General features: G+C 51.6%; 1 protein-coding gene across 1 annotated transcript in view; it reads right to left on the bottom strand.

Moving 5' to 3' along the window:
- CACNA2D4 (calcium voltage-gated channel auxiliary subunit alpha2delta 4) overlaps positions 1-22,379 on the bottom strand; it is a 68,399-nt gene extending 46,020 nt beyond the window's left edge. Inside the window, exons 1-17 of the mRNA XM_036497315.2 lie at positions 22,341-22,379; positions 20,819-20,935; positions 20,293-20,352; positions 19,059-19,221; positions 18,370-18,501; positions 12,901-12,961; positions 12,329-12,479; positions 11,336-11,410; positions 10,541-10,630; positions 10,334-10,447; positions 7,354-7,432; positions 6,362-6,495; positions 5,118-5,195; positions 4,391-4,471; positions 3,857-3,931; positions 3,196-3,282; positions 2,508-2,579 (exon numbers count right to left, since the gene is read on the bottom strand). Of these exons, the coding sequence (XP_036353208.2) occupies positions 2,508-2,579; positions 3,196-3,282; positions 3,857-3,931; positions 4,391-4,471; positions 5,118-5,195; positions 6,362-6,495; positions 7,354-7,432; positions 10,334-10,447; positions 10,541-10,630; positions 11,336-11,410; positions 12,329-12,479; positions 12,901-12,961; positions 18,370-18,501; positions 19,059-19,221; positions 20,293-20,352; positions 20,819-20,935; positions 22,341-22,379 (1,608 nt within the window). The remainder of the gene's footprint in view (positions 1-2,507; positions 2,580-3,195; positions 3,283-3,856; positions 3,932-4,390; positions 4,472-5,117; positions 5,196-6,361; positions 6,496-7,353; positions 7,433-10,333; positions 10,448-10,540; positions 10,631-11,335; positions 11,411-12,328; positions 12,480-12,900; positions 12,962-18,369; positions 18,502-19,058; positions 19,222-20,292; positions 20,353-20,818; positions 20,936-22,340) is intronic.
- Between the last annotated feature and the right edge of the window lie 765 nt (positions 22,380-23,144).

The raw sequence follows: 23,144 nt of genomic DNA, 5'->3' as shown, positions 1-23,144 counted from the left end.
ACACACACAAAGTACCATCCCTGGCCAGCTGGGAGACAGAAACTCCATCCAGATCTCTCAAGTGAGTGTCAGGAACCCAGTGGCTTGAGCTGTTGCCTGCTGCTCCCGAGGCAGTAGCAGGGTCTGCGTGTGAGATGGGACACGAGCACGCTAACTCACATCTCTACTACTAGGTTAGAGACACACTGCTTAGTCTTTTCTTCTTAACATGTCACACTCCATAGGGGCATGGATGGGGCAGCGTTTTCTAGAAGCCTGAGCATAAGCTATCCACGGTGTGGAAGCCGAGAGCAGGGGCTCTCCGTCTCCCTCACTGAGCGCCCCGGGGATGAGTTCTTGACTTCTCTAGGCAGCAGGTTCCATCTGTGATCTAGGATTAACAGTCACGGCTCCTGCAGGAAACTAACCCTCTTTGCCACAATGCCGTCAACATTCTAGAATATTCCTGTGAACAAAAGTTTACACATGTTTTGCTAAATACCTGGAAATGGAACTGCTTGTTGAAAACTGCCAAAACGATTCCCCAAAGCTGATAGGGCCACTGGAAAGTCGCACTGGCAAGGCGCCAGGCTCTTGATTTCTTCATCTCCTTGCCAGCATTGGCTGGCCTTAATCTTTGACATTTCAGCCATGCAGAGGGAGGGAAGCCAGGCCTCGCTGTGGGTTTAATTCACATTTTTGGATGATTAATAATGTGTCCCTTCCTGTGTTCCCTGACCAGGCATCGACCTTCCTTCAGGAGACCTCTGCTCCAGTGTTCCGACCGTTCCGTCGGGTTGGGAGTTGTTATTGTTTTGTAGGTGTTCTTGATGTCTTCAGTTACAGTCTGTCTTGGCTGATGCCTTTGGCTGAGCAGAGCCACTGATTCCGGTCATGTCTTGTGTGTTTCATGTTTTTATCTAAGACATCCCGGCATACCTAGAGTTGGTGTTTTTCCCTTTGTTTTTTCTTTTGTCAAAGTTTTCTCCTTTTATTTATTTAGTTCTAAAGACTGATTTGAAAGACAGAATAGTGTGCGTGCGCGCACACACACACACGCACATGCACACGCCTCTTCTCAGTCATATCTCAAATGACTGCAACTGTTAGGGCCTGGCGAGGCTGAAGCCAGGAGCCAGGCGCTCCCGGCAGGTTTCCCAGGTGGGTAGCAGGGCCCCATGCAGCCTCTGCTGCTCCCCCAGGAGCATTAGCTGCAGGGAGCCAGAGAGGAAGCTGGACGAGTAACACCTGGACTGGCACTATGATGGTGACGCCGGCACCACCAGAGGTGGTTCAACCCATTTGTGCCACTATTCTGGCCCTGGGCATTTTTCTCCTTTTGGCTTTTACGTTGGTTGTAGTCTGACATGCTGATTTTTGTGTATGATATGAGATGTCGCTCAGTATTTTTTCCTACACATTTATTCAGTCTTCTGGTTTTATTGAAAAACCTTCCTCTTTCTGCTAAATTGCAGATGCGTTTGTCGAAAAGCAATTGGCAACTCACGTGTGGATTCCTCCTGAATTCTCGGCTCAGTTCCACGACCCAAATTTGTCTAGTCTTTTGCCAGCCTTGATTGGTTACTTTAGAGTAAGTTTTCTAGTGTGCCTTGTCCACTTTTTTAAAAAAAGAGTTATTATTTTTTATTTGAGAGGCAAATTTTGCAGAAAGAGGAGACAAAGAGAAAGTCTTCCGTCCACTGGCTCACCCTTTGAATGACCGGTTCTGGTTGTTTGTCTATGAACTTATTATTACTATTGCTATTTTATTTGAAAGGCAGATTTACAGAGAGAAGGAGAAACAGAGAGAGAGAGAAAGAGAGAGATGTCATTCATCCACTGGTTCATTCCTCAACTGGCCACAACGGCTGGAGCTGAGCTGATCCGAAGCCAGGAGCTTTTTCTGGGTCTCCCACCTGCAAGGGGGTGCTTATGTTCTTTCATCAGTGGGGACAGGTGGTCAGCAGGAGGAGGAACTCCAGGTGGGATGGGGGACAGGGTGGCATTTGTCAATGTGTCACTGCAATTCGGTGGCTACGCTGGAACTTGTTATGTTGGAGGATGCAGTGATCTTTCTGTGACACGTGGGTTAAGGTTAAGGGTGCTGTCGATGCTACATTACCTGCGGTTCTGGGGCCTGAATATCAGCTGAATACTTAACCTCTTCTCCACGACATGTGCTATAACAACTGCTGACCTTTCGCAAAAGAAGCTGTCACTTTTCCCCTTTGCATCACACACGGGGGCCAACCAGCAGGCAGTGCGAAGGAAGAAAAGGGAGTTGCGACTGCTTGGCTTGGTAGTCTCCAAAGGACCAAGTATGGGCAGCGGCAGCTGCAGGGGCTCCTCGGCCAGATGTTTCTCTGGGGTTGGAGCTGCCCTCCCTCTAGACTACACAGGTTCTCCAGTCTTGAACCCTGATTCGGCTGAGTCCACATCCCTCATCCACCCTGCTAGACCTCAGTGACCTGAGCTGCTGCTGCCTGCCTGCCTGGGGTCACGTCCCAGCTCTTCCCCCAGCTCCTTACCCCTTTGTCCAGGGGAACCTTCACGTCCATAGTGAGAGAGCCCGTCTCTCCGTTGATCATGGCTGTTCTCAGCTACAAGAGGAAAGATAAGGCTGTCAGTTCCTTAGCTGACCCGAGAGGGGCTGGTACGGATGCCTGAGAATCCTCATTCTTCCTTTATTCTTCTGAGTAGAATACCAGAAGGGGAGACATCCGCATGGCTTCCCATTCTGGCATTCAGCAAGGTAACACTGCGGAGCGCGTGATGGGGTGGGAGCCACACGCTCAGCTGTGCATGTCACCTCTGGGGTGTGAGGCGGACTTCCGTGGAAGACATCACCGCAGCTCACTGCACGTGGCTAAAACGCAAATCCTGCGGCTTCGCCAGCCTCACGGACCTCTTACAGCTCTTGAAACACTGCTGCTGGTTTGGGCTTGGAAAAGCTGCAAGTCAGAACTGATCCAAGGAGCAGAGTATGGTTCAAACCTTACAGCCACACCCCTGACCCGTCCCATTGAACATACAGGAGGTGTTTTTAAAAGGCCATGGGAGAGGATATCTTGAAATAATACATTATATGCATGGGTTTCAAAAAAAATTTTTTTTCAAGCTAGAATAAATTTATGCTCTGATTCCATTTCTCCCCATCTCCTGGCAGAGCCCTCACAGAGCTGATCTGGCTTCTCTTTGCCCTGCATGCCCACTCACAGTTTCGGCTTGGTCTTCCCACTCCACTTCAGACAGATCCACGCTGTTGTAGTTGGGTTTGGGCTTCAGTTTCTTGCCCTCTCTGTACTGGTTGCAGTAGAACAGGAGGAGAAGCACACGGTTAGCTGACAGCCCTGAGTTCCCCAGCTTCCAGAAAGCCTTTGGGTAATACTCACAAAAGTCAAAGATGTCCCATGTGCCCCTGAGACATCTGGGAAACTGCTTATGCCCTGCACTGTGTCCCTTGCTGACACAGTGGGTTGCAGGGGTCTCCCAGGCTCGGGGTGCCTCCTTCCCTCCCACTGCGAGGAGTGCCAGATGTTGACCTCCACACAGCTGCAGTTATGCAAGAAAGATCTTTCTGGGGCTCCGCTGAGATCTATCCTGTGATTTCCACTGCCGTACCTTTCAGACCTTAGAGCAGTGGCCTTCTGCGTGTTTGTTTTGTGGCTGCAGTTTTTCAATAGGACAGAGCCTAGGGCAGGTGTGTGGTGCTTAATGAGGACTTCCCGGGTATTTCATGATAGTTACAAGGAGTGACGGATCCTGGCGTTCCTTTTACCCCATGTTACCCACTGGTCTTCCAGGTGGTCTTCCATGTGTGCTGTTCATTTGCAGTGAGCTCCCTTCAACCCCCAAGGTCACTGAGCTCTGTACTTACCAACGGTCGGAGGTCAGGATGTGAGAGGATGTAGCCATTGTTCGTGTTTAGGAAGGCGTATCCGTGCACACCGAGCTGCCAAAGCCGGGTGGGGCGAGGGTGTTAGACTTGGTGTTGGCATTGGGGGGGGGGGGTGCTGATGGCGGATCCTGCTTGGAATTTTTCAGCCAGGAAGATAACGGATCCAGTGCCATGCTTCTCCCCTCTGATTCTAATCTTTGTGTTACCGCCTGTCATCGCCTCATCCCATCTTAAAACAGGACTGCGTGGCATGGAGGAGCAGCCTGAGAAACTGAGGCACTCAGCAGGGCCAGACCTTGCTGCAGGCCACAGGGCAAGTTAAGAAACATGCCCTTGGACTGTAAGTCACTGTTCTCACCCTGAGCATCTGCACCCCTTTGGGGGTGCAGCCCTCGGCGGGGGGGTGTCCTCCTCTCGCTGGGCTTGGCTGCTTCTGCCTGGAGAGCTATTGGCCAGGGTCGGCAGCTCCTGGGGAGCCCATGACCTGCCCGCTAGGACCCCACCCTGGCTTACTCTGTAACGGGGCGCTAGCTTCATCAGTTCCCTCAGGGTCACATCAGAGCCCACCACGCCCAGAAGGATGCCATGGGATCTCTGGAAGGAAGAATAAGAGGGTTAGGGGAGACATAAGACTGGACTGGACCCCCGAACCTTCTGAGTTTGGAAGGGGGGCGGCGCCCATCCTTTACGCCCTGAAGCCAGAGTTTAGGCTGAGCTCCCAGAACAGAATTCCAGACCCTTTTGGGAGGAGGCCTTGGAGCCATCTCTGTTACCCCAAAACCAATGCCCGGGATGGCTACTGCTGTTGTAACATTTCAGTGAATAGAAAGTGGAAAGAAGATCCAGTCTTCAAAGCACAGGTTGAGGTATTGGGATCTGAGGGGACGTAACTTACAGCTGTGGTGAACACATGGGCCTTTTAGGAGGCATTTTCCTGACCAGATGGAAGATGGAAGGTTCTAGAAATTCCCTCACAAGAAGATTTTACACACAAGTTAGAATCTGCCCAACCTGGCAGGTGAAGTGCAGCTTTGTTGGAAGGCTGGCAGGTAATGTCCCCAAGGCCATGTTCCACGTAGAGACCCCCAACATAGCCTGCTTGGCCCTGGGCCTGGGGGTCAGTAATGAAGCCCTCCCTGGGTGACTCTGTTGCTCGGCCAAGTTAAGAAGCGTTGGCTTGAAGGTGCCTGTGCGTGTCCCTCAGGTCCCCTCCCCTCCGCAGGAGGGCCCACTCACTCACCGTCTCATTCTTTTTGCTGAAGACGGGCATGGCCACCGTGGTGAGCAGCATCAGGCTTTGGGTCTGTGACGTGAACAGCTGTCAGGGAGGAAACAGCAGAGGATGGAGGGCCACACCTGGTCCTACTCGAGAACCCAGAAACCTTGAGGTGGCCCCCCAGTGCTGTCAGTGAAGAGGGCGAAGGCGTGGCTCCTGAAAACACCTGATCTGCCTGCGGGACCCAGCAGGTGTCCTGGGGCAGGCGCTCAGGTCAGGGTGGGCGTGCCCTCCGGAAGAAGTCAGACCTGGTTCTTCCCAGTTCTACCTGTGCCCTTGCTCCATTGCTATCTTCCTCTTGCTCCTGACAGCATACCGGTGGGGCCTGCCTGGTCTTGGACTCCAAAACAGTGAGCCAAAATATAAACCTCTTTCTTTCCTCATTAGTTTATCTTGGATTTTTACCTATAGGGGTGAGAAGCTAATATCCCAAAGCTTAGGCCAAGTCTGGCCCAAGCCCGTGGAGAGGGAGAAGGACCATTGTCACAGAGCCACCTGCCAGCCAACATGCATGCATTCAGTGCCATGTCTCGAGGGCAGACCAGCGGGGGGCAGCTGTTGTCAGCTTCTGGGCCACCCGGCGTCCCTAGGGAACGCGAGAACCCTAGTCATGCCCAGACCGGAAAGGCGGAAGTCGGTGACCAGCGAGTGCCTTCCCCCACCTAAGCTTTCATTTGAGAGCCTGGAGTGAGGCTTCTGATTGTGGCCATGAGCCTAAGCCACAGGGTGGCGAGCGGCCGTTCTGCCTCCTTTCTTCCCAGTACACATCTGAGTGTGCCAAGCCTCCAGTGCCAGCTGTGGCACTGGAGCCTGTGCCCTCATTCCCAGATTCCAGAGCTCTGGAAACTCATATTGCCAGCTCCTTTGTCATAGCTACAGCCAAGAGACAGGTGGAAGAGAGGGACGATGGGGGAGGAGGGGAGCAGCTGTGTGGCAGGGGCCCCCTGCTCATGTAGAGAGGCCCCGGTGCGATGCAGGCGGTGTGGGGCCTGTGCCTGCGTGGGCAGCAGATGGGCCGGTGGTCCTGCTGGCAGGCTGGGGAGAAGAAAATGAACTGGGGAGGGGTTAGTCATCGCCTTCAGGGCTTTCCCAAGGAGGCATGATGAACACCCATCTCTCCTTTGTGATGTCCCCTCTTGCTCCCTGAGGTTCCTTGCTTTGGAAGGACACCCCCACCCTGAAGCCTGGAGCTGCTGCCAGGGTTCCACCTTGCTATCCATGTAGGCCTCCGTCCAGATGATGTCGTGGTCATGGTTGATGACCATGGGCCGGCTCAACACGTGCAGGTATTCCATCACGTTCTCCTGGGCGTCTGCCAGCGTAGAGATCTGTGTGTAGTAGCCTGGCGAAGGGGAGAACAGCATGGTGGCAGGACGCAGGCTGCCCTTGGCGGGGCTCATGCATCTGCCCCAGCTGCCCAGGGCTCTGGACCCTCGTCTGGGAATGACCCTGTGCCACACGGTCCTGCATCCTCAAGGTTCCACCTCTCCCTGCCGGAGGTCAGCGGTGCCAGCAAGGGGGTGGGGATGGGCAGGCCTTGATCCATCAGTGTCCCAGCCCCGCCTCTCTTCCTGAGGGTGGGGGCGGGTGTTCTTGCCATGGGACAGTTAACTGAACAACTGGCTTGCAAGGCCTCTCCGGTCTTGTGGCTCATCACATCCCACGAAAATCCTGCATACCCTTGTGGAAACAGAACAAGTTTCCACACCACGAGCCTCTGGCTGGGGTCCTCTGAGCATGCTAGTCCCTCTGTCTGCGGCAGCTGTCTCTGCCACCCTCTCCCCCAGCCAGGAGAGGGCCTCTCCGAGAGCTCTGGACATTGGGACCACGTTGTGCCTCGCCACCATCACAGCTCCTTTGAGGGTATGTCGCGACTCAAGCCTGAAGTCTGGCTGGAGTTTTTCCTTTTGGCTTTGGACTCCCCAGGGGACAATGCCAGGTGCATGGTAGATGCTCAACAAACCTTTGTTGAATCAATAGCCCGTGAGGCAGTGTGAGGCCTGGGCTTGGGTTCTGGATGGAAGTGGCAGGGTATTTCAGAGAGTAGAAGGACCCTGCCTTCTGTCTGCCAAGGCTCTGTTTGCTGCACAGGGAGGATGGAGCCGGACAGCCTCACTCCTGCCTCACTGCCTGCCCTGAGCATGTCACGGGTTTTTGTATTTGCAGAGCCATCTCTCTCCTGAGCACACACACAGCTTACCTTTGTTATTGCATGCAATCCACTTCAGGCGGTCAGCAAACGTCACTTCTCGCCCGATGAGGTAGGTGAAGAGTCGGACCTACCACACAAGACACGCCATGGGTTTAGCTGTTGTGCCTTTCGGCCGGGAGGCACAGTCCTGAGATTTCTGTGAGTCTCGGTGCTATCTCGGCTCTCCAAGCTCACCCTCTTGATCAGAGGAGATCTGAGTCCCAGGCAGCCGAGTGACTTGCCCAGCGCCATGGAGAACACAGAGCAGCTTCAGGCTCATAGCTTTGCAGTTCCTATCACTGCGTTCCCCACCCCCGCCTGCCTATCCTCCCTACCTCAAGCTGCCCAAATTTTGAAACCTATAATTAAGGATGGAACTGAATTTACAAAGGTCTATAAACAATTTCATGGAGATTGAATTACATGGTAAATTGATTTTGGTATAAAAAAAAATTGAAATCCACGCATAGAAGGGGTTCTTGGAAAAGTTTGTGGGAGGAGGTATTCAACTCTGGTGTAAGACCCCGCTTGGTATTCCTGGATTACATATCAAATGTTTTGGTTCAACTTCTCATTTCAGCTTCCTGCTAGTGTGCACTCTGTGAAGCAGCCACTAATGACAGAAGTCCTTGGATCCCTGCCACTCCAATGGGAGACCCAGACGGAGTGCCTGGCTCCTGGTTTCTGTGGACATTTAAGGAGTAAACCAATGGATGGATGTCTCTTTTTCTGTTTCAGTATCTTTTCATCTCTCTGCCTTTCAAATACATATTTTGTAAAAGCTTGGCTGTGGTTCCTAGGCCTGCTCCCGTGGTGCACTCGTGGGGGGTAGTCCCCCTACCCCAAATGATGACCTTGGGCGTTGGCAAAGCAGCCCGTGATTTCATGGTTTGTTGACCTCAGCCATGTCAGGATCTCTGATCTCAGGGACTCTGCAGAGCCCATGGTTGTGTGGCCTGGCCTTGGCACACATGTGACATCTTGAAACAGCTCCTGTGGCTGACTCCTGTGCAAAGCAGAGGAGTATACACGGAGCACAATAAGAGCACTCTGCCTTTGCTGTGGACCAAACAAAGGCCTCAACTATCTCTTGAAAAGGCAAAGATATGCAAAGCCTTTGCTCTCACCATATCAAGGCTTTTCATCCTCTCTGGAAGCTGCTATTGCCAGGAGAACTCCTTAGTGAGTTCTTCTAGTAAAATATTAGAAGATATCGGTATGGCACAGGAAGCTGTTTAAGAGCCTGACTATTGATTCAGATAATATGGCCTACTCCTTAAGCCAGCTTCTACAGCAAGTACCCCAGTAGTCGTGAACAACCAACTGGCAGGCCTTAGAATATTCAGAACAGGGTCCTGTGCAGTAACCGAGAGGCTAAAGTCCTCACCTTGCATGCACCGGAATCCCGTATGGGTGTCAGTTTTAATCCTGGCAACCCTGCTTCCCGTCCAGCTTGTGGCCTGGGAAAGCAGTCGAGCATGGGCCAAAGCCTTGGAACTGTGCATCTGCATGGGAGACCCAGAAGAAACTCTGGGTTCCTGGCTTAGATTCGGCTCAGCTCCGGCCATTGTAGTCGCTTGGGGAGTGAATCATCAGACAAAAATCTTCCTCTCTGTCTCTCCTCCTTTCTCTATATATCTGACTTTGCAATAAAAATAAATAAATCTTTAAAAAAGGAGTGGTGGTGGGGAAGAATATGCAGAACAAGGAAGAGCCTGTGTGTGATGAAAGGACTCTGTGACTTGGCCTCTAATGATTGTCCGCTCACTGACAGGGACATTAAATATCTTTATGCTCAAACTAGATGGTTTTACAACTGCCCTAAGCACTCTCTCGCCACCCAGAATTTGGGAAATAATAACAAACTTTTCTCTGCTTCAAGAACACTCCATCTGCAATCTGTTTCTTTCCAATCAATTAGCTAGTCTGTTGTAGATGCCAACAACTTCTCAGACTAATGATGATGATGTGGGTGTGGCGGGGGGACCCAGCCATTGGGACTGGCTGGAAATTTTCTTGAGATGGACTCACTATCAGCCTGGGATAGACAAGTCCCCAAAATCAGCAATGAAAGTAGTTAGAGAAATAGTGATGTATCTGCATCCTTCAGCAACCCTTAGATTAAGAGTCAGAAATCTCTGAGCGGGGAATGAAGTGACATAGGTAGGTAGCTAACATAGGGTCACAAATTGGAAGCCACACGTATCTGCCATCAAAGGATCCCTCCCCCAAGATGTAATTCCTCTCCCCTGGGACCTGGGAAAGGGATCCAATGGCTACTTCCCTTTCTGGGCTAACAAGAAGCCTGGCGCTGGGGGAGCTGCGCTCTCTCTTCCTGTGGACACAGGATCCGAGCTAGACACATTTCTGGGTGCCCTGTCTTTCCCCACCCAGCTCACTCTATCACTGAACATGGCCCAAGTGCAGCGATGGCATCCTCCCCTTTTAAATAAACTTTATGGAAAAAAAATTAAAATGATGTTTATTAAGAAAGAACTATCCAGGGATTTCAAAAAATTGCTTTTGCACTAAAATAAGCTCACCTTTTAAATTCCATTTCCATGAACTCCCGAGGTCTCATTAGAATGTGTGTAGAATGTGTATAGTAACTGTGTAATGGAGGGTCTCCTATCCAGATGAGAGGATACAATGCAGTATAAAACTGTTAAATATGTCTTGACAAGAGGATGCTGGACTCTCTGCCATTGTCCATGTCTGCAATGATGGACTTATGACTGTGTATGAAGAACTATACTATTGTAATAATATAGGGAAAACTAGTGTGGGGCTGGGGAGGGGATTGGGGAGAGAGTTTAAGGGAAATCCCAGGGTCTATGGAACTGTATCCTAAAATGATAATAATAATAATAAATGGGAAAAAAAGAAAGACTTGAATATTTAAAAAAATGTGTCTAATAGGAGAACCCATCTGGAATGGGGTGGGTTTCTCTGCTGTCCTGCCCTCTGTCACCCCCCGCCCAGGCATCACCTTGCGGTCTGGCCAGTTGAACTTCTCCAGCACGGGCTCATAGTCCTCCACAGCTCCATCGGTGATGAGCATGATGGCCTGATTGCACAGACTGCCTTGCCGGGCTTCCTGGAACTGCGGGGGACACGGGAAGGAGCTACGACTGCCTCTCTCCCCATCCCTGGCCCTCCTCCCAGGCTTCCTGGGTGGCTCCCCGCAGGTACCCACCTGCTGGAGGATCTGAAAAGCTTCACTCAGGGCTGGGTTCACAATCCCCACGCCTTTGACCACCAGCTCGTCCACCAGCTGTTTGAAATGCTGTCACGGATGGGATGTAAAGGGAGGCTCAGTGCAGGGAGGGTCAGAGGAGGCGGGCCAGGGGACCCCTTCTCGCTCTCCTAATCTAGGCAGTGTTTCTGTATTGTGCGGAAATTCTCACTCCATCAGCTGGGCCCCTTCTGTTCATGCTGTCTGGATGCCTGTAGTCCTCAGAGACATGAAGTGTGCGAGGCCTGATGCCAAAGCCACACCCGTCCAGAGCCAAGCCAGTCAGAGCCAGATGATAGCCATTCAGGGTCCAGGGACGACCTGAACCTCAAGGGGGTCTTCTGAACAGGAGGGTAGTGCCAGGCAAGGCCCTGGGGGAGGCCTCAACTGCTGACCACAGAGAGAGCAAGGGGCAGCCCCATCCTTCTGAAACGTGTGGCCTTGCCCTCACCTTCCTGCCTTCCTGCAAAGCATCGGGTCCACTGGGTTTGTACTTGCCCTGCTTTGGGGGAGGCCGCTCTTGGGGACAGAGTCCCGCTTCACCCCCAGAACACCAGCCCTGCTGAAGTGCCTGTGCGGACTTTCTGGTCATTTATCACCCTGCCAGGTGGCTGTGGTCCACAGGGATGATGTGCTGTGTGTGTTTTGCAATGCGAACTATCGGTTCTCCAGGGATCATGGGAGTAAGCAAACAGGGCCCAGAAGCCCACTGCTCTCCAACCCTGATGAGAGCTCGGGGCCGCAGCCAGCACTCACCTCTCGGTTATCTCGATCTGCTTGGACCAGGATGCCTTTAAAACAAGGCTCAATGTAGTGGACGTACTCGTTGTACTGCAGGGAGGGAGTGAGAGATGAGGATAGACTAGGAGCAGTTAGGAAAGTGAGGGGCCAGCAGAGAGGCTCTCTGTTGTGTGGTCAGGGATTGGGGGATGAGTGTCATGCTATCTTGGGGTGCACTAGACTGCAATTTTTCTGACTAGAGAGAAGGAAGCAAAGAGAACAGCTAGGCTTCAATTCTAAAACTGCCCCCTCCCAGGGGTGAGTGGGTAGAGGGAGTAGGGGCTGCATTAGAATGCAGCGGAGTAAGCCACTGCTGGTTATGCCCGCAGTCCAGGACAGAACACTGGTTCAAGTCCCAGCTGCTCCACTTTCTATCCCACTCCCTGATACTGCGGCTGGGAAAAGGAGCAGCAGATGAAATGAAAAACTTTTCTCTCCCCGTCACTCCGGGAGTGACAAATAAATAAATCTGATGTGCTGGGCAGGGCTGAAGCAGCCTGCCCTCTGTGTGTGCATGTTAAAGAATTCTCACTTGTGTTTCCTCCTTTCTTTCCTCTCTCCCCATCCAGCAAGAGTCTGGAGTTGGATGAGTTCAGGGAGTTGAAGAACCTGGAGCAATTGCAAGGCAAGAACCCTGGGCATCATCCTGCCCACAGCAGCAGGGCTCATGCTAAGGAAATGTTGGCCAAGAGCACACGCAAGGGACGGGGCAGGGACCCTCAACCTGTGTTCTCTCCTGGAGTTCCCTGAGAAACGGACCAAAGACATGAACTCAACTGGACAGATGTATGCTTTTTTCTTTTTTAAAGAAATTCAGAAACTTCAGGGACTGCTTGCTGCTTGTCCCAGGGATTCGGGGAGTTGGGCACCCTAGCTTTAGAAGGAAGAGTCACTCTAGATCAGCAGGGAATGCTGGGGAAGAGAGACTTTTTTGGAGCGAGGAGGTGGGGAACAGAAAGGCACGCTCACCGCGATGATGTTGACAAAGTCGTTCTCTCCCAAGGTGTCCAAGATGGTGACAATGGTGTGCTTGGCAATGGTCATCCTGAGCCCCTTCATGCTGCCACTCACGTCCACCAAGATCACTATGTCCTTGGGAGAGGTGGCAGCCTGGATGTACCTGTCAGGCCACAGGTGGGAGGTGCAGAATCTAGTTATTTCATGTTTACATTTCCATCCAAGAACACCCAGAGCCCAGGTCACTATCCCGCCTATGTCACAGCCACTCAACATAGTGCCAACGCCATCTGGGTGGCACCTGATGGGGCCAGGTTAAGTCCTGGAGTTGTTTTGGTTTGGACCAGGAAGGGGGCCCTCTGGATTCCATTCTCAGAACCTGCGAGACAAGGGTTATAGTGGGAGAGGCTAGCCCAGCAGAGGGCTGACCTGGAGACAGCTCAGTGCTTGGGGAAGCAGGCTCGGTTTACACATCCAAAGCCTTCAAGTGAGGGTGGATGGAGGTGGGAGGGGAGACCCAGGCAAAACCTGAAGGTGCTGACAGAAAGGCCAGAACCAGAGCTCTTGCTCCCATGGGCTCTTACCAGCCACGGTTTCGGCAGTCGAAGGCAATGACTCCATTCTCATCTGGTGTCCATTTTATACCTGGGGGTGGGGGGAACAGAAACTGGTTGTGGTATGAGATCAGTAAGGCTGCCCCGACTTCCATGATGGTGAACGTGAAATCCTAATGAGTTGTGTCTTGGCTAGGAAGAAACAGTTGGTAATGGTATCAGTCAGGGCAGAAGCTCCAGGGAGCTTCCCAGTCCGTAGCAGGTGGATTGCACATGGAGGCACCCTCGCAGGTACAGCTGGTCTCTCAGGTACAGACTTTTTTTTTTTTTTTAAAGATTTATTATTATTGGAAAGCCGGATATACAGAGAGGAGGAGAGACAGAGAGAAAGATCTTCCATCCGATGTTTCACTCCCCAAGTGAACCGCAACGGGCCGGTGCGCGCCAATCCGATGCCAGGAACCAGGAACCTCTTCCAGGTCTCCTGTGTGGGTGCAGTGTCCCAAAGCCTTGGGTCGTCCTCGACTGCTTTCCCAGGCCACAAGCAGGGAGCTGGATGGGAAGTGGAGCTGCCGGGGTTAGAACCGGCGCCCATATGGGATCCCGGGGCATTGAAAGGGAGGACTTTAGCTGCTAGGCCATGCCACCGGGCCCTCTCAGGTACAGACTTAGGGCCATGCTCTCAAAGCCAAACACAGAACAGAATCTCAAGGTAAAGGTGGAGGCTGGAACAGCCAAAAAGGGAAATGAGCCCAGAATGTGGAAGTGTTCGCATTACACAAGTCTGATTAGAACCCGCTCCCGCTGCGGTAGCCCTGGGAAGAGAGGCTCTCTCTAAAGCCACACTTTGTAAACAAAGATTTATTTATTTTTGTTGGAAAGGCAGATTAATACAGAGAAGGAGATTGAAAAATCTTCTGTCCCCAAGTGGCTGCAATGGCCGGAGCTGAGCCAATCCAAACCAGGAACCAGGAGCTTCGTCTGGGTCTTCCACACGGGGCAGGGTCCCAAGGCTTTGGGCCATACTCTACTGCTTTCCCAGCCACAGCAGGGAGCTGGATGGGAAGTGCAGCACCGGGATATGAACTGTTACCCCTATGGGATGCCAGCTCTTTTAAGTGGAGGATTTGCATGTTATTGTACCAATCCCCAAGCCACATTTTAAAAAGGGTTTATTTTATTTTTATTTGAAAGACAAAGTTACAGAGAAAAGAAAAGACATAGAGAGAAATCTCATATGCTGGCTCACTCCCCAAATGACCCCAATGGAGCTGAGCCAATTCAAAATTGGGACCAGAAGTTTCTTTCAGGTCTCCCACTCGGGTGCAGGGACCGAAGGACTTGAGCCATCCTCCACTGCTCTCCCAGACCATAAGCAGTGAGCAGATCAAAAGTGGAGCAGACAGGACATGAACAGGTGTCCATAAGGAATGTTGGCAAGGCAGGTAGGAGCTTAGCATGCTACCCCACAGCACTGGTCCCCAAGCCGCCTTCTTAACAGTGCTGTGAGAATTTGATCCTTAGAACAACCATGGAGAAAAGAGGCCGAGTTTGAGTTCCTTGACTCTTATTCAAAACCTTAGCCAAAGGCTTTGGTGGTTGTGGCTGTAGGGTACCCTCAAATCCAAGGAGAAACAGGTGAATCTGCGGATTCTCAAATCAGGACTATGCATGCCCTCAGATTACAAAGCAGCTTCACAAGCGAAGACTGCAGAAACGCAGCAGGTGCCCACGGGTGAGGTGCAAGAGCCAGCAGTCAGCTCCACCCAGGAATCCCAGACCTGAAGTCGCCAGAGACAGGAGCGCTTCAAGGCACCCACCACATGAAGAAGAACGTATGGCAAGAAGCGACTGGGAACGAAAACACAGCCTACATGTTTTTAAAGTGATGGAGCCAGTATTGTGGTGAAAGTAAGTTAAGCTGCTTGCCTGTGACACTGGCTTGGGTCCCTGCCACCTGCATGGGGGACCCAGATGGAGTCCTAAGGTCCTTGGCTTCAGCCTTGACCAGTCCTAGCTATTGTGGCCATTTAGGGGGTAAGCCAGCAGGTAGAAGATCTCTCATTCTCTCTCTACCTTTCAAATAAGTAAAAGTGAATTTTAAAAATATCTCCAGTCTGAAAAAAAAATCAATTAAATTGGTAGTAAAGGAGGTAAGAAATTCAGATGTGATTTATCTAGACTCCTGTTAAGGCTTAATATATCTCTTACTGCAAACACAGAAAGAGAAGAGAGGGAAAGGAGAGGCAATGATCAAAGAGACCACGTAGGCAAACGTTTCTGTGACTGGTAAACCCGACACAGAGGCAGCAAGTGCAGTGCAGCCCAAGTCGGATGCAGAAACCGACACCTGCACGTAGACACAGCATCTAATGAAAGAATGAGACCCCCCCCAGAGAGAAGCAGCAGCTAGAATTTCTCAACAGCAGAGGAAGCCGGGAGACAGTGGGAAAGCAATTGTCAGGTGTGGAGAGAAGGGAACAGCGAAAGCTATCGCTCCAGAGGGAGGATTAGACAAAACATGTGTAGATACATGCTCACAGAGGCAGTTTATCACCCAAAGCCCTTGTAAAGAAATGTCTGGAGGATTAAAAATGGCCTGGGAAAGGCAGTGTGGGTTTCATGAAGGAACGGGGAGCAAAGAAGGCCGCAGCCATCATGCCATGTTTGTGTAGAAAGACCAGTGAGGGCGCCGGGTTCACAGGGCAAAGAATCTGAACTACGAGATGGCCACAGGATGGACGTCAGGCCGGGGGAAGGAGAAAGGTCTGGAAACTCTTTTGTGAATGTGAGGAGAATAGAAATTCTTTCATTTTAACATTTTGATGTGTTATTTATGTCTGGTAAGATGAAATGAATAATTACTGAAAGAATAAAAATAGAGGCTTAAGGCTCCAACTGATAGAATAGAAATGAGAAATAATGGGGAAAGATACATTTGATTGCAAAAGATCTTTCATTTAAGAAGACAAAAAAGGGGCTGGCATTGTAGCCTAGTGGTTAAAGTCCTTGCCTTGCTTGTGCCAGGATCCTATATGGGCTCTGGCTATAATCCTGGAGGCCCCACTTCCCATCCAGCTCCCTACTGTGGCCTGGGAAAGCAGTCGAGGATGGCCCAAAGCCTTGGGACCCTTGTGGAAGACCTGGAAGAGGCTTGTGGCTCCTGGTTTCAGATCGGCTCAGCTCTGGCCATTATGGCCACTTGGGGAGTGAATCAGCAGATGGAAGATTGTTCTGTCTCTCCTCCTCTCTGTATATCAGACTTTCCAACAAAAATAAATAAACATTTTTAAAAGAGAAAAAAACAGTAATATTTGGATGAGCACAAACTAAAAAGATGATACAACAATACTTGGAGCACTCACAAGTGCACTTAACTTGCCAAGTGGTGTAACAGACTGCTAACTTGGATAAAATGCAAGCGCTTGTAATATATATTACATATGTATTAAAAATAGTGTGTGTTATAGCTCTTATATAGTTACTATTTTCAAGAGGTATGGCAAAGGGGCTGGCATGGTACAGTGAGTTGAAGGCACCATCTGCGATGCTGGCATCCCATGTGAGTGAGAGTTTGAGTCCTTCTGGGTATACTTCTAGTCCAGCTTTCTAACAATGCCTCTGAGGAAGGAATGAAAAATGCTTCAAGTCCTTGGGCCTCGCTCCATCCTGGCCCTTGTGGCCATCTGGGCAGTGAACCAATGCATGATTCTCTCTTCTCTCCGTCTGTCATTCTGCCTTTCAAATACATAAAATAAATCATTTTTTTACTTTTCAAAATTATTATTATCATTTTATGATACAGTTCCATAGGCCCTGGGACTTTCCCTTATCCCCAGCCTAAATTCTCTCCCCCTACTGAGTTCCCTTATATTATTACTATAGTATCATTTTTTAATAAACAGTCAGATGTCTAACATGGTAGGCATGGACAATGGCAGAGAGTCCAGCATCCTACTGTCAAGATCTATTTAACAGTTTCATTGGGAGTCCATCTTTGATCTGGAAGTAGAGACGCACACTGCATTGTATCCTCACATCTGGATATGACAGTCTCCTTTACACCGTTCCTATAGATCCCTTAAATGAAAAGCCGCAATACAAATCAACAACAGAAAGAAAAATAGAAATTTACAACTCCCTGGAGTTAAATAACATGCCACTGGATATGATAGTCTCCATTACACAGTTACTGTACATCCCCTTAAATGAAAAGTCACAAAACAAAATCAGCAACAGGAAGAAAAAAAGAAATTAAAAACTCCATGAAGTTAACGAACATGCTACCGAATGTCACTGAAGAAATGAAAATGAAAATCAAGAACCTTCTTGAAGAAAATGATGTTACTGCATGATCTGTGAGTCAGCGAAGCATCAATGAAAAAAAAAAGCAATTGACATATAAAGAAATGGCGATCACACTCATAGGAGATCTCTCACAGGAAACTCTACAGACCAGAAGAGGGTGCAAGATGAGGACTTTAACTGCTAGGCTACCAAAATAAATCTTTTAAAAGAGGAGAGGGGGCCCAGTGCGATAGCGTAGCAGTTAAAGTCCTTGCCTTGAATGCGCCAGGACCACATATGGGCACCAGTTCTAATCCTGGCGGCCCTACTTCCCATCCAGCTCCCTGCCTGTGGCCTGGAAATGCAGTATATTAATTTATGTTGGTATCAAAAAATTGGAGAACCACACCGAGTTTTTGTATAATGCACATATTCTTGCCCATTTGAAAGTCTCCTTATATTTTTAGGATTCCCGCCCTGGAGAAGACATGAGGGGGCTTTTCCAGGGGGCTACCTTCAGGCTGTGGCTTGGGGGAGGCTCTGCCTTACCCATCCGGGCTGCAGAGAGCGGAAGTGGAACCTAAGGGTGACTGTGTCTTTCTGGAGCAGCGTGTGTCAGCCACGGGGACAATGTGAACTCTGAGATCCCCCTGCACCTTGTCTTAGCAAGGAGGGGGTGCCACTTGAAGTCCTTCTGGACAATGCGCTAAGATATAAAGCTGGCCAGATGTGACAGGCGCAGGTGGAGTAAAGTGTGGCAGAATGGTAAACTTTGGGGTGAATGTTTGCGTTCTCTGTTCTCATTGGTGGATGAGAGTTTTCTCTATTCTACCTGTCAGGCTAGCCCCTGGACCCACAGCGGCTAGAGACCTCTCCTGCCTAGCAGTGGACCATGTTCTGTGAGGCTGCCCCACTTTTTCAACCTGGATGTAAGTTTCTGAATTCAAAGCATTGCCTTGTTCACCGTGGCTTCTTCCACCCTGCCGTCCTAGGAGCTCAGTATGGGCATCTGTTGGCTAAGCAGTGTGCTACTCAAGGCATTCATCCATCCTTCACTCAAGCCAGTGGTGAGGACGGTCAGGCTGGAGCTTCCTTTGGCTGGGAGGCTGGTGTCACCGAAGGACTGAGTGATGGAAGCCATCTTCCATGCCCGCTTGCCACATTCCCCCGAGGGGACGCATGGGGTCACGGACATGCTGCGAATGTGCCTACCTGGATAGATCCTGAAGAACCCAGTAGAGCTGCCAAAATATTGCCAGGTTAAGGTAGGGTCTCTCTGGAAATTCTCCACAAAAACGGGGTTCAAGGCTTCAGACATGTAGACTCCATTTAGAATATCTGGGTCTGAAAGATAAGGTGCTAGAAGGAACTGCAGTAGGGGAAACTGAGTCAGCAGCAACTGTGATCAAACCTTCACATGCTCAGCCTGCACACACACACACGCTCTCACACATACATGCTTACACACACACACTTACCCTCACAGTACACCCTCACACAGACACACATCGACACATTCACACACACACACACACATCTTCACGCATACATCCACATCATTGAGCTACAACTTGCATGCTTCCATATTCACACATGCACACTCTCAGACACACACACACACTCACACTCATGCATGCTCTCAGACACACACTCACAAACATACACTCACACACTCATGCGTACTTACACTCTCACACACACATGCATACCTTGCAGTGTGATCTGTCACATTTCACTCAGACAGCCACACGCACAGCCTCTCACCCAGCTGGCTGGGGCCAGGATAGAATCAGTTCTCCATCCTCGGTCAAGCATTACAAAGATGAAAACCTCACCACCTTCCACCACCTGGCCATCACTGACCAGCGTTCAGCCCCACTCTGCCCGGCTGGGGTACCCACCTTTGTTGTACACATTGGTGGGCAGCTGCACACTGCTGATGGAGGTGTTCACCCTCAGGTTGCTGAAGTGTGCATTGGGCTCGAGGACCAGCTCGGCACCCAGTTCCACGTAGTTACCCTTCTCATCTTTCTCGTTAACCAGGACTGAGTTATAGTAGTCAAACTGTAGGAGCCCAGCAAGGTGCCCACAGGGACAGCCAGAGAGAGAGAGAGAGAGAGAGAGAGAGAGCGAGGTCAGGGTCCAGGGCCCACAGGGCAGTGTCCACATCAGCTGTGGACTGGGGGATTCAGACAACGGGGTGACTTGGGGACAGGACACAGTCTGGTGACTGGGGCAGCTGGTTTATCAGATGGGCCTCTCTTGTCAATGATCCTGTTTCTTCTCTGCTGGGTTCCGAGTGGGACTTGGAGGGTACGGGGTGCCAAGATAAGATGGTCTCTTCTCATTAACCTCTTCCTGCAGGCTGGCAGGCCCCTGGGTCCCCAGAGGGCTGTCTGAGGGGCCTCAGTCCTGGGGCCTCAGCCACAGTGGGACATGGGGTACTATAGGCACTGCTTGGAGGAGCAGCAGGTGGTTCTCTCTACCTCACACACGGTACTGGAGAGTGCAAGTGTTTTGCCCAACTCGGTGCCAGTCTCCCATCTCTGTGTCTTCTCTTCTCCTGCATGTGTGGTCCACCCAGCCCCTCTCCACTGGAGGCCCCTTCTGCTGGGTTTCTGGGTCCCTCCCCTCCTCTGTTCTGTTACCCCACAATGCCCTGAGATAGCATGGACCTGTGATATGCCAGGTACTGCAGTGGCTCAGGGTGGGCAGTGACTGTGATATACCTGCACCCCCTCCTCCCCTGCCATCGCCCCGTAATGCTAGAGTTCGGATGTCATGGTGGGCGTCCCCCAAGTCCCATGCGTTAAAGGTTTCTGCTAGTGGCACTGAGCTCCTGGGGCTTCTGGGGACGGATCGGATTGGGTGAGGCTGTTGGAGTGACCCGTGCAATGGAAGCCTGTGCTTTCTGGAGGGCATCTCTTGCCGTGATATGCCCTATGCTGCCTCGCACCAGATCCCAGCCAACAGGATGCCACTCCGCCTTGGCCTGAGCCCCTCCAGACCCTTGGGCCCCCATAACCCTGCTCTTCTCCTTAGAGAGCGAGTGTTCCTTGGGCATCTCGTCCTCAGCGAGAGTTGAGTGAGCGGTCGCAGAAGCCTTGTAGCACCCATGGCAAGAGCGGGACTCACCACCAGAGATGCATTGAACTCGTGGTTCAGGTCAGCCTCCTCGGCAGCCTCCACCAGATTCTGAGAGATGGGGACGTGGCGGGAGATAGAACGGGTCAGGGATCCTCAGAAAGTCCAACATGATGTCACCCCGTGAGCCAGCAATGCCACTCCAGGGATGCATCGGGAACGCATGTCCCCTCCACCCCTCCTCCCGGTTCCCCCATTCTCCCTCCTCCTTGCCACTTCCGCCTTAAAGGATCCAACCTTCGTGGCTCCTAAGTGCTCCAAGGGCCACCTGGAATCAAGTGCTAGGGCACTTTGCGCTCAGGTGAGTCCCTGGTTGCCCACCAGGCCCACAGTTGCCACCCCTCCCAGATGGGAACCTGGTTAAGATAAGCCTAACCAGGGTGGTGTATACACAGCCCCGTCTCCACCCAGCCAGGAATTGGGCCACCCAAGACCAGCATGATCCCTGCAGGATCTGTAAGGCCAGGGCACGCCCTGGGGAGCAGGGAGGGCAGGAGAGGACGGCTGGCCAGAGCACCTTGACAGCCTCGACCTTGCGTCTCAGCATGTTCTCCATGTCCTCTGAGAACTTCCTCACCAGCTCCAAGCCATCCACTTCCTCAATCTTCAGGCTGGGCTCCACGTCCTTGTACTTCTGCCCAGTGCAAAATGGGGGAGACCGGGCGGGAGGCATTCGTCAAATTGGACCAAGTTGTTCCTGTTCCCATAGTCTCTGTGACTATGTGTTCCCACATGCGAAACTTTGTCAGAACTAGCCCTCTCCTCACATCACCGTCACAGGAAAAACAGCAGGTCTTTCCCAGGGTTGAGATGTTAACATCGCAACAAGGAAGCAAACTGAGGCTTAGGGAAGTCAAGGAACTTGACCTAAGTCAGTGCCAGTAAAGGGGGTACTTGGCAGGGCCAGATGTCCCAGGCTTCCATAGCCATGTGCTTTGTGCAAAGCGATGCTACCTCCCTGAGCTCTGTACACATCCACATTGACCTCAACTCTTCCCCTCTGGACCCTAGTTCCAGATATGCCAGGTAACTGCCTGCTCAGCTGTCAGTGGCCTGGGAGAGCCTGGAGAACTGGATTCAAGATTATTCTCTGTGTGCCCAGGAGGCGCCAACTCTCTGAGTGTGTGTATCATGAATGTGTTACTGACCCAGCTCTGCCACCTGAGGCACATGCTTATTTGTAAGTTGTAACTGCTACATGGTGTTAGAGAACTCTCTAGAAGGCATAGACTTTAGAGGAGAGTATGCTCACTGCAAACAGCCATGTGGTTGTGCCTCTGTCTTCCTGCCCAGGGCTTGGAGGGCGCCCATGAGCAAGCCAGAGGGGCCAGTGCTTAGCAATGCAGGTGCGCCCTGTGCGTGCGAAGTGGGGCCTTAGCTGACACTGCTGGGGCAAGCCTTGGGCTCTGAGGATGGGAGGCGCCTGGGAGAAGGGGAGGGGCTGCAGTGTGGCCCCTGGCAGGCAGGCAGAACCTCTAAGCTGTGGAAGTCTGCAGGTGAAATGGCTCTGGGAGTTACCAAGTCTGGAGGAAAGGGGACAGGCCAGCCGCTGCCTGCAGTGAATACACAAAGGGGAGGAGCCTGGCGTCCTGCTGTGCAGCAGGCTTGCCCACCTGCTGCTGCCGCCTGAGCAGCCCCTGGGCCCTGTGCCTGCTGCCCCTTCCCCAGCAGGTATGAGGTCTGCTTCCTCCCAACCCCTGTATTGTTCACAAAGACCCTCCTCCGTCTTGGAATGGATATTCACCTTAGCATTATTTTCCGGGGAGGGGCTGTGAGGGGTGGGACAAGCTGATTCAGTGCTCTGGAATACACACCCCTATCATGCTCCCTCAACCCCACCCCAGGGCTTGCTCTGTGAGTGGAGTAAATAGCCCACCTCCCTCAGCCTATTTCCCCATGTGGAAAATGAGGGCATTGGATTAGATGCTCTCCAAAACCCCTCCCAGTACTGCCCGTGAGAACTCGGCTTCCCTGGCCAGCTGGTTGGCTGGCCGGCTGTCCCAGGATCACACAGAGCCATTTGGGAGGTGCTTACTGACCTTCTGCAGCAAAAGGGAGCCTGAGTATTTGGTCACCATGTTATATAGGTCCTGGCCAAAGGTATCTGCCCACAGCTTCACTCTGCCGGATGAGGAAAGCACACATGTGACCACACGTGTACAAACACACACGTAGACAAGGGGACAGACACACATACACAGACACGCATACACACCAGATTTCTACACACATATACACATACTGATTCACATGTACACAGATACACAGAGGCATACACACAACGCATACAGAAATTCACATATACGCAGGCATATGCCAGAAAGTGTGCAGGAAAATGGGGTAAACCATTCGACTTATCATGGGGCAGAGCATTCTGAAGTTGGGCACAGTTCTTCATAATCTGCATTTCCTTGGGCTTGTGGAACACACGTTTGCACACACATGAACAGACACACCAACATGTACCCACTCAAGGAGCGCATGTCCCTAGACCTGCAGCTTTGGCGAGAGCAGGAGACCCAGGGGCCAGGGAGGCTCACCGTGAACTCCAGTATCTCCCCGCAAAGTGGTGTGGGCAGCAGCTCAGGAGCTCAGGCCCAGGCCTGATCCCAAGCCCCCTAGGGTGACCCAGGAATTGCCCAGGCGGGGCAGTGGCTTTTCAATGACCCCTTCACTCCAGGGTCCCTCACTCAGGTCCAGGTAGCCACAGAGACAGCAGGAGGCAAGAAGTGGCATGGTGGCCCTGGGCTGCTTCAGCTGGGGCTAGGGAAAGCAGGACTTGGCAGCCTCTGGTTCACCCTCCAGCCATGCAAAGAGACCCTGTCCTGGGGAGGAGGTTCCAG

The sequence above is a fragment of the Ochotona princeps genome, chromosome 27 (genome assembly GCF_030435755.1).
Source record: "Ochotona princeps isolate mOchPri1 chromosome 27, mOchPri1.hap1, whole genome shotgun sequence".
Classification (NCBI taxonomy): Eukaryota; Metazoa; Chordata; class Mammalia; order Lagomorpha; family Ochotonidae; genus Ochotona; species Ochotona princeps.
The sequence above is the reverse complement of the archived record's forward strand: the minus strand, read 5'-3'. Positions and strand labels throughout refer to the sequence as shown.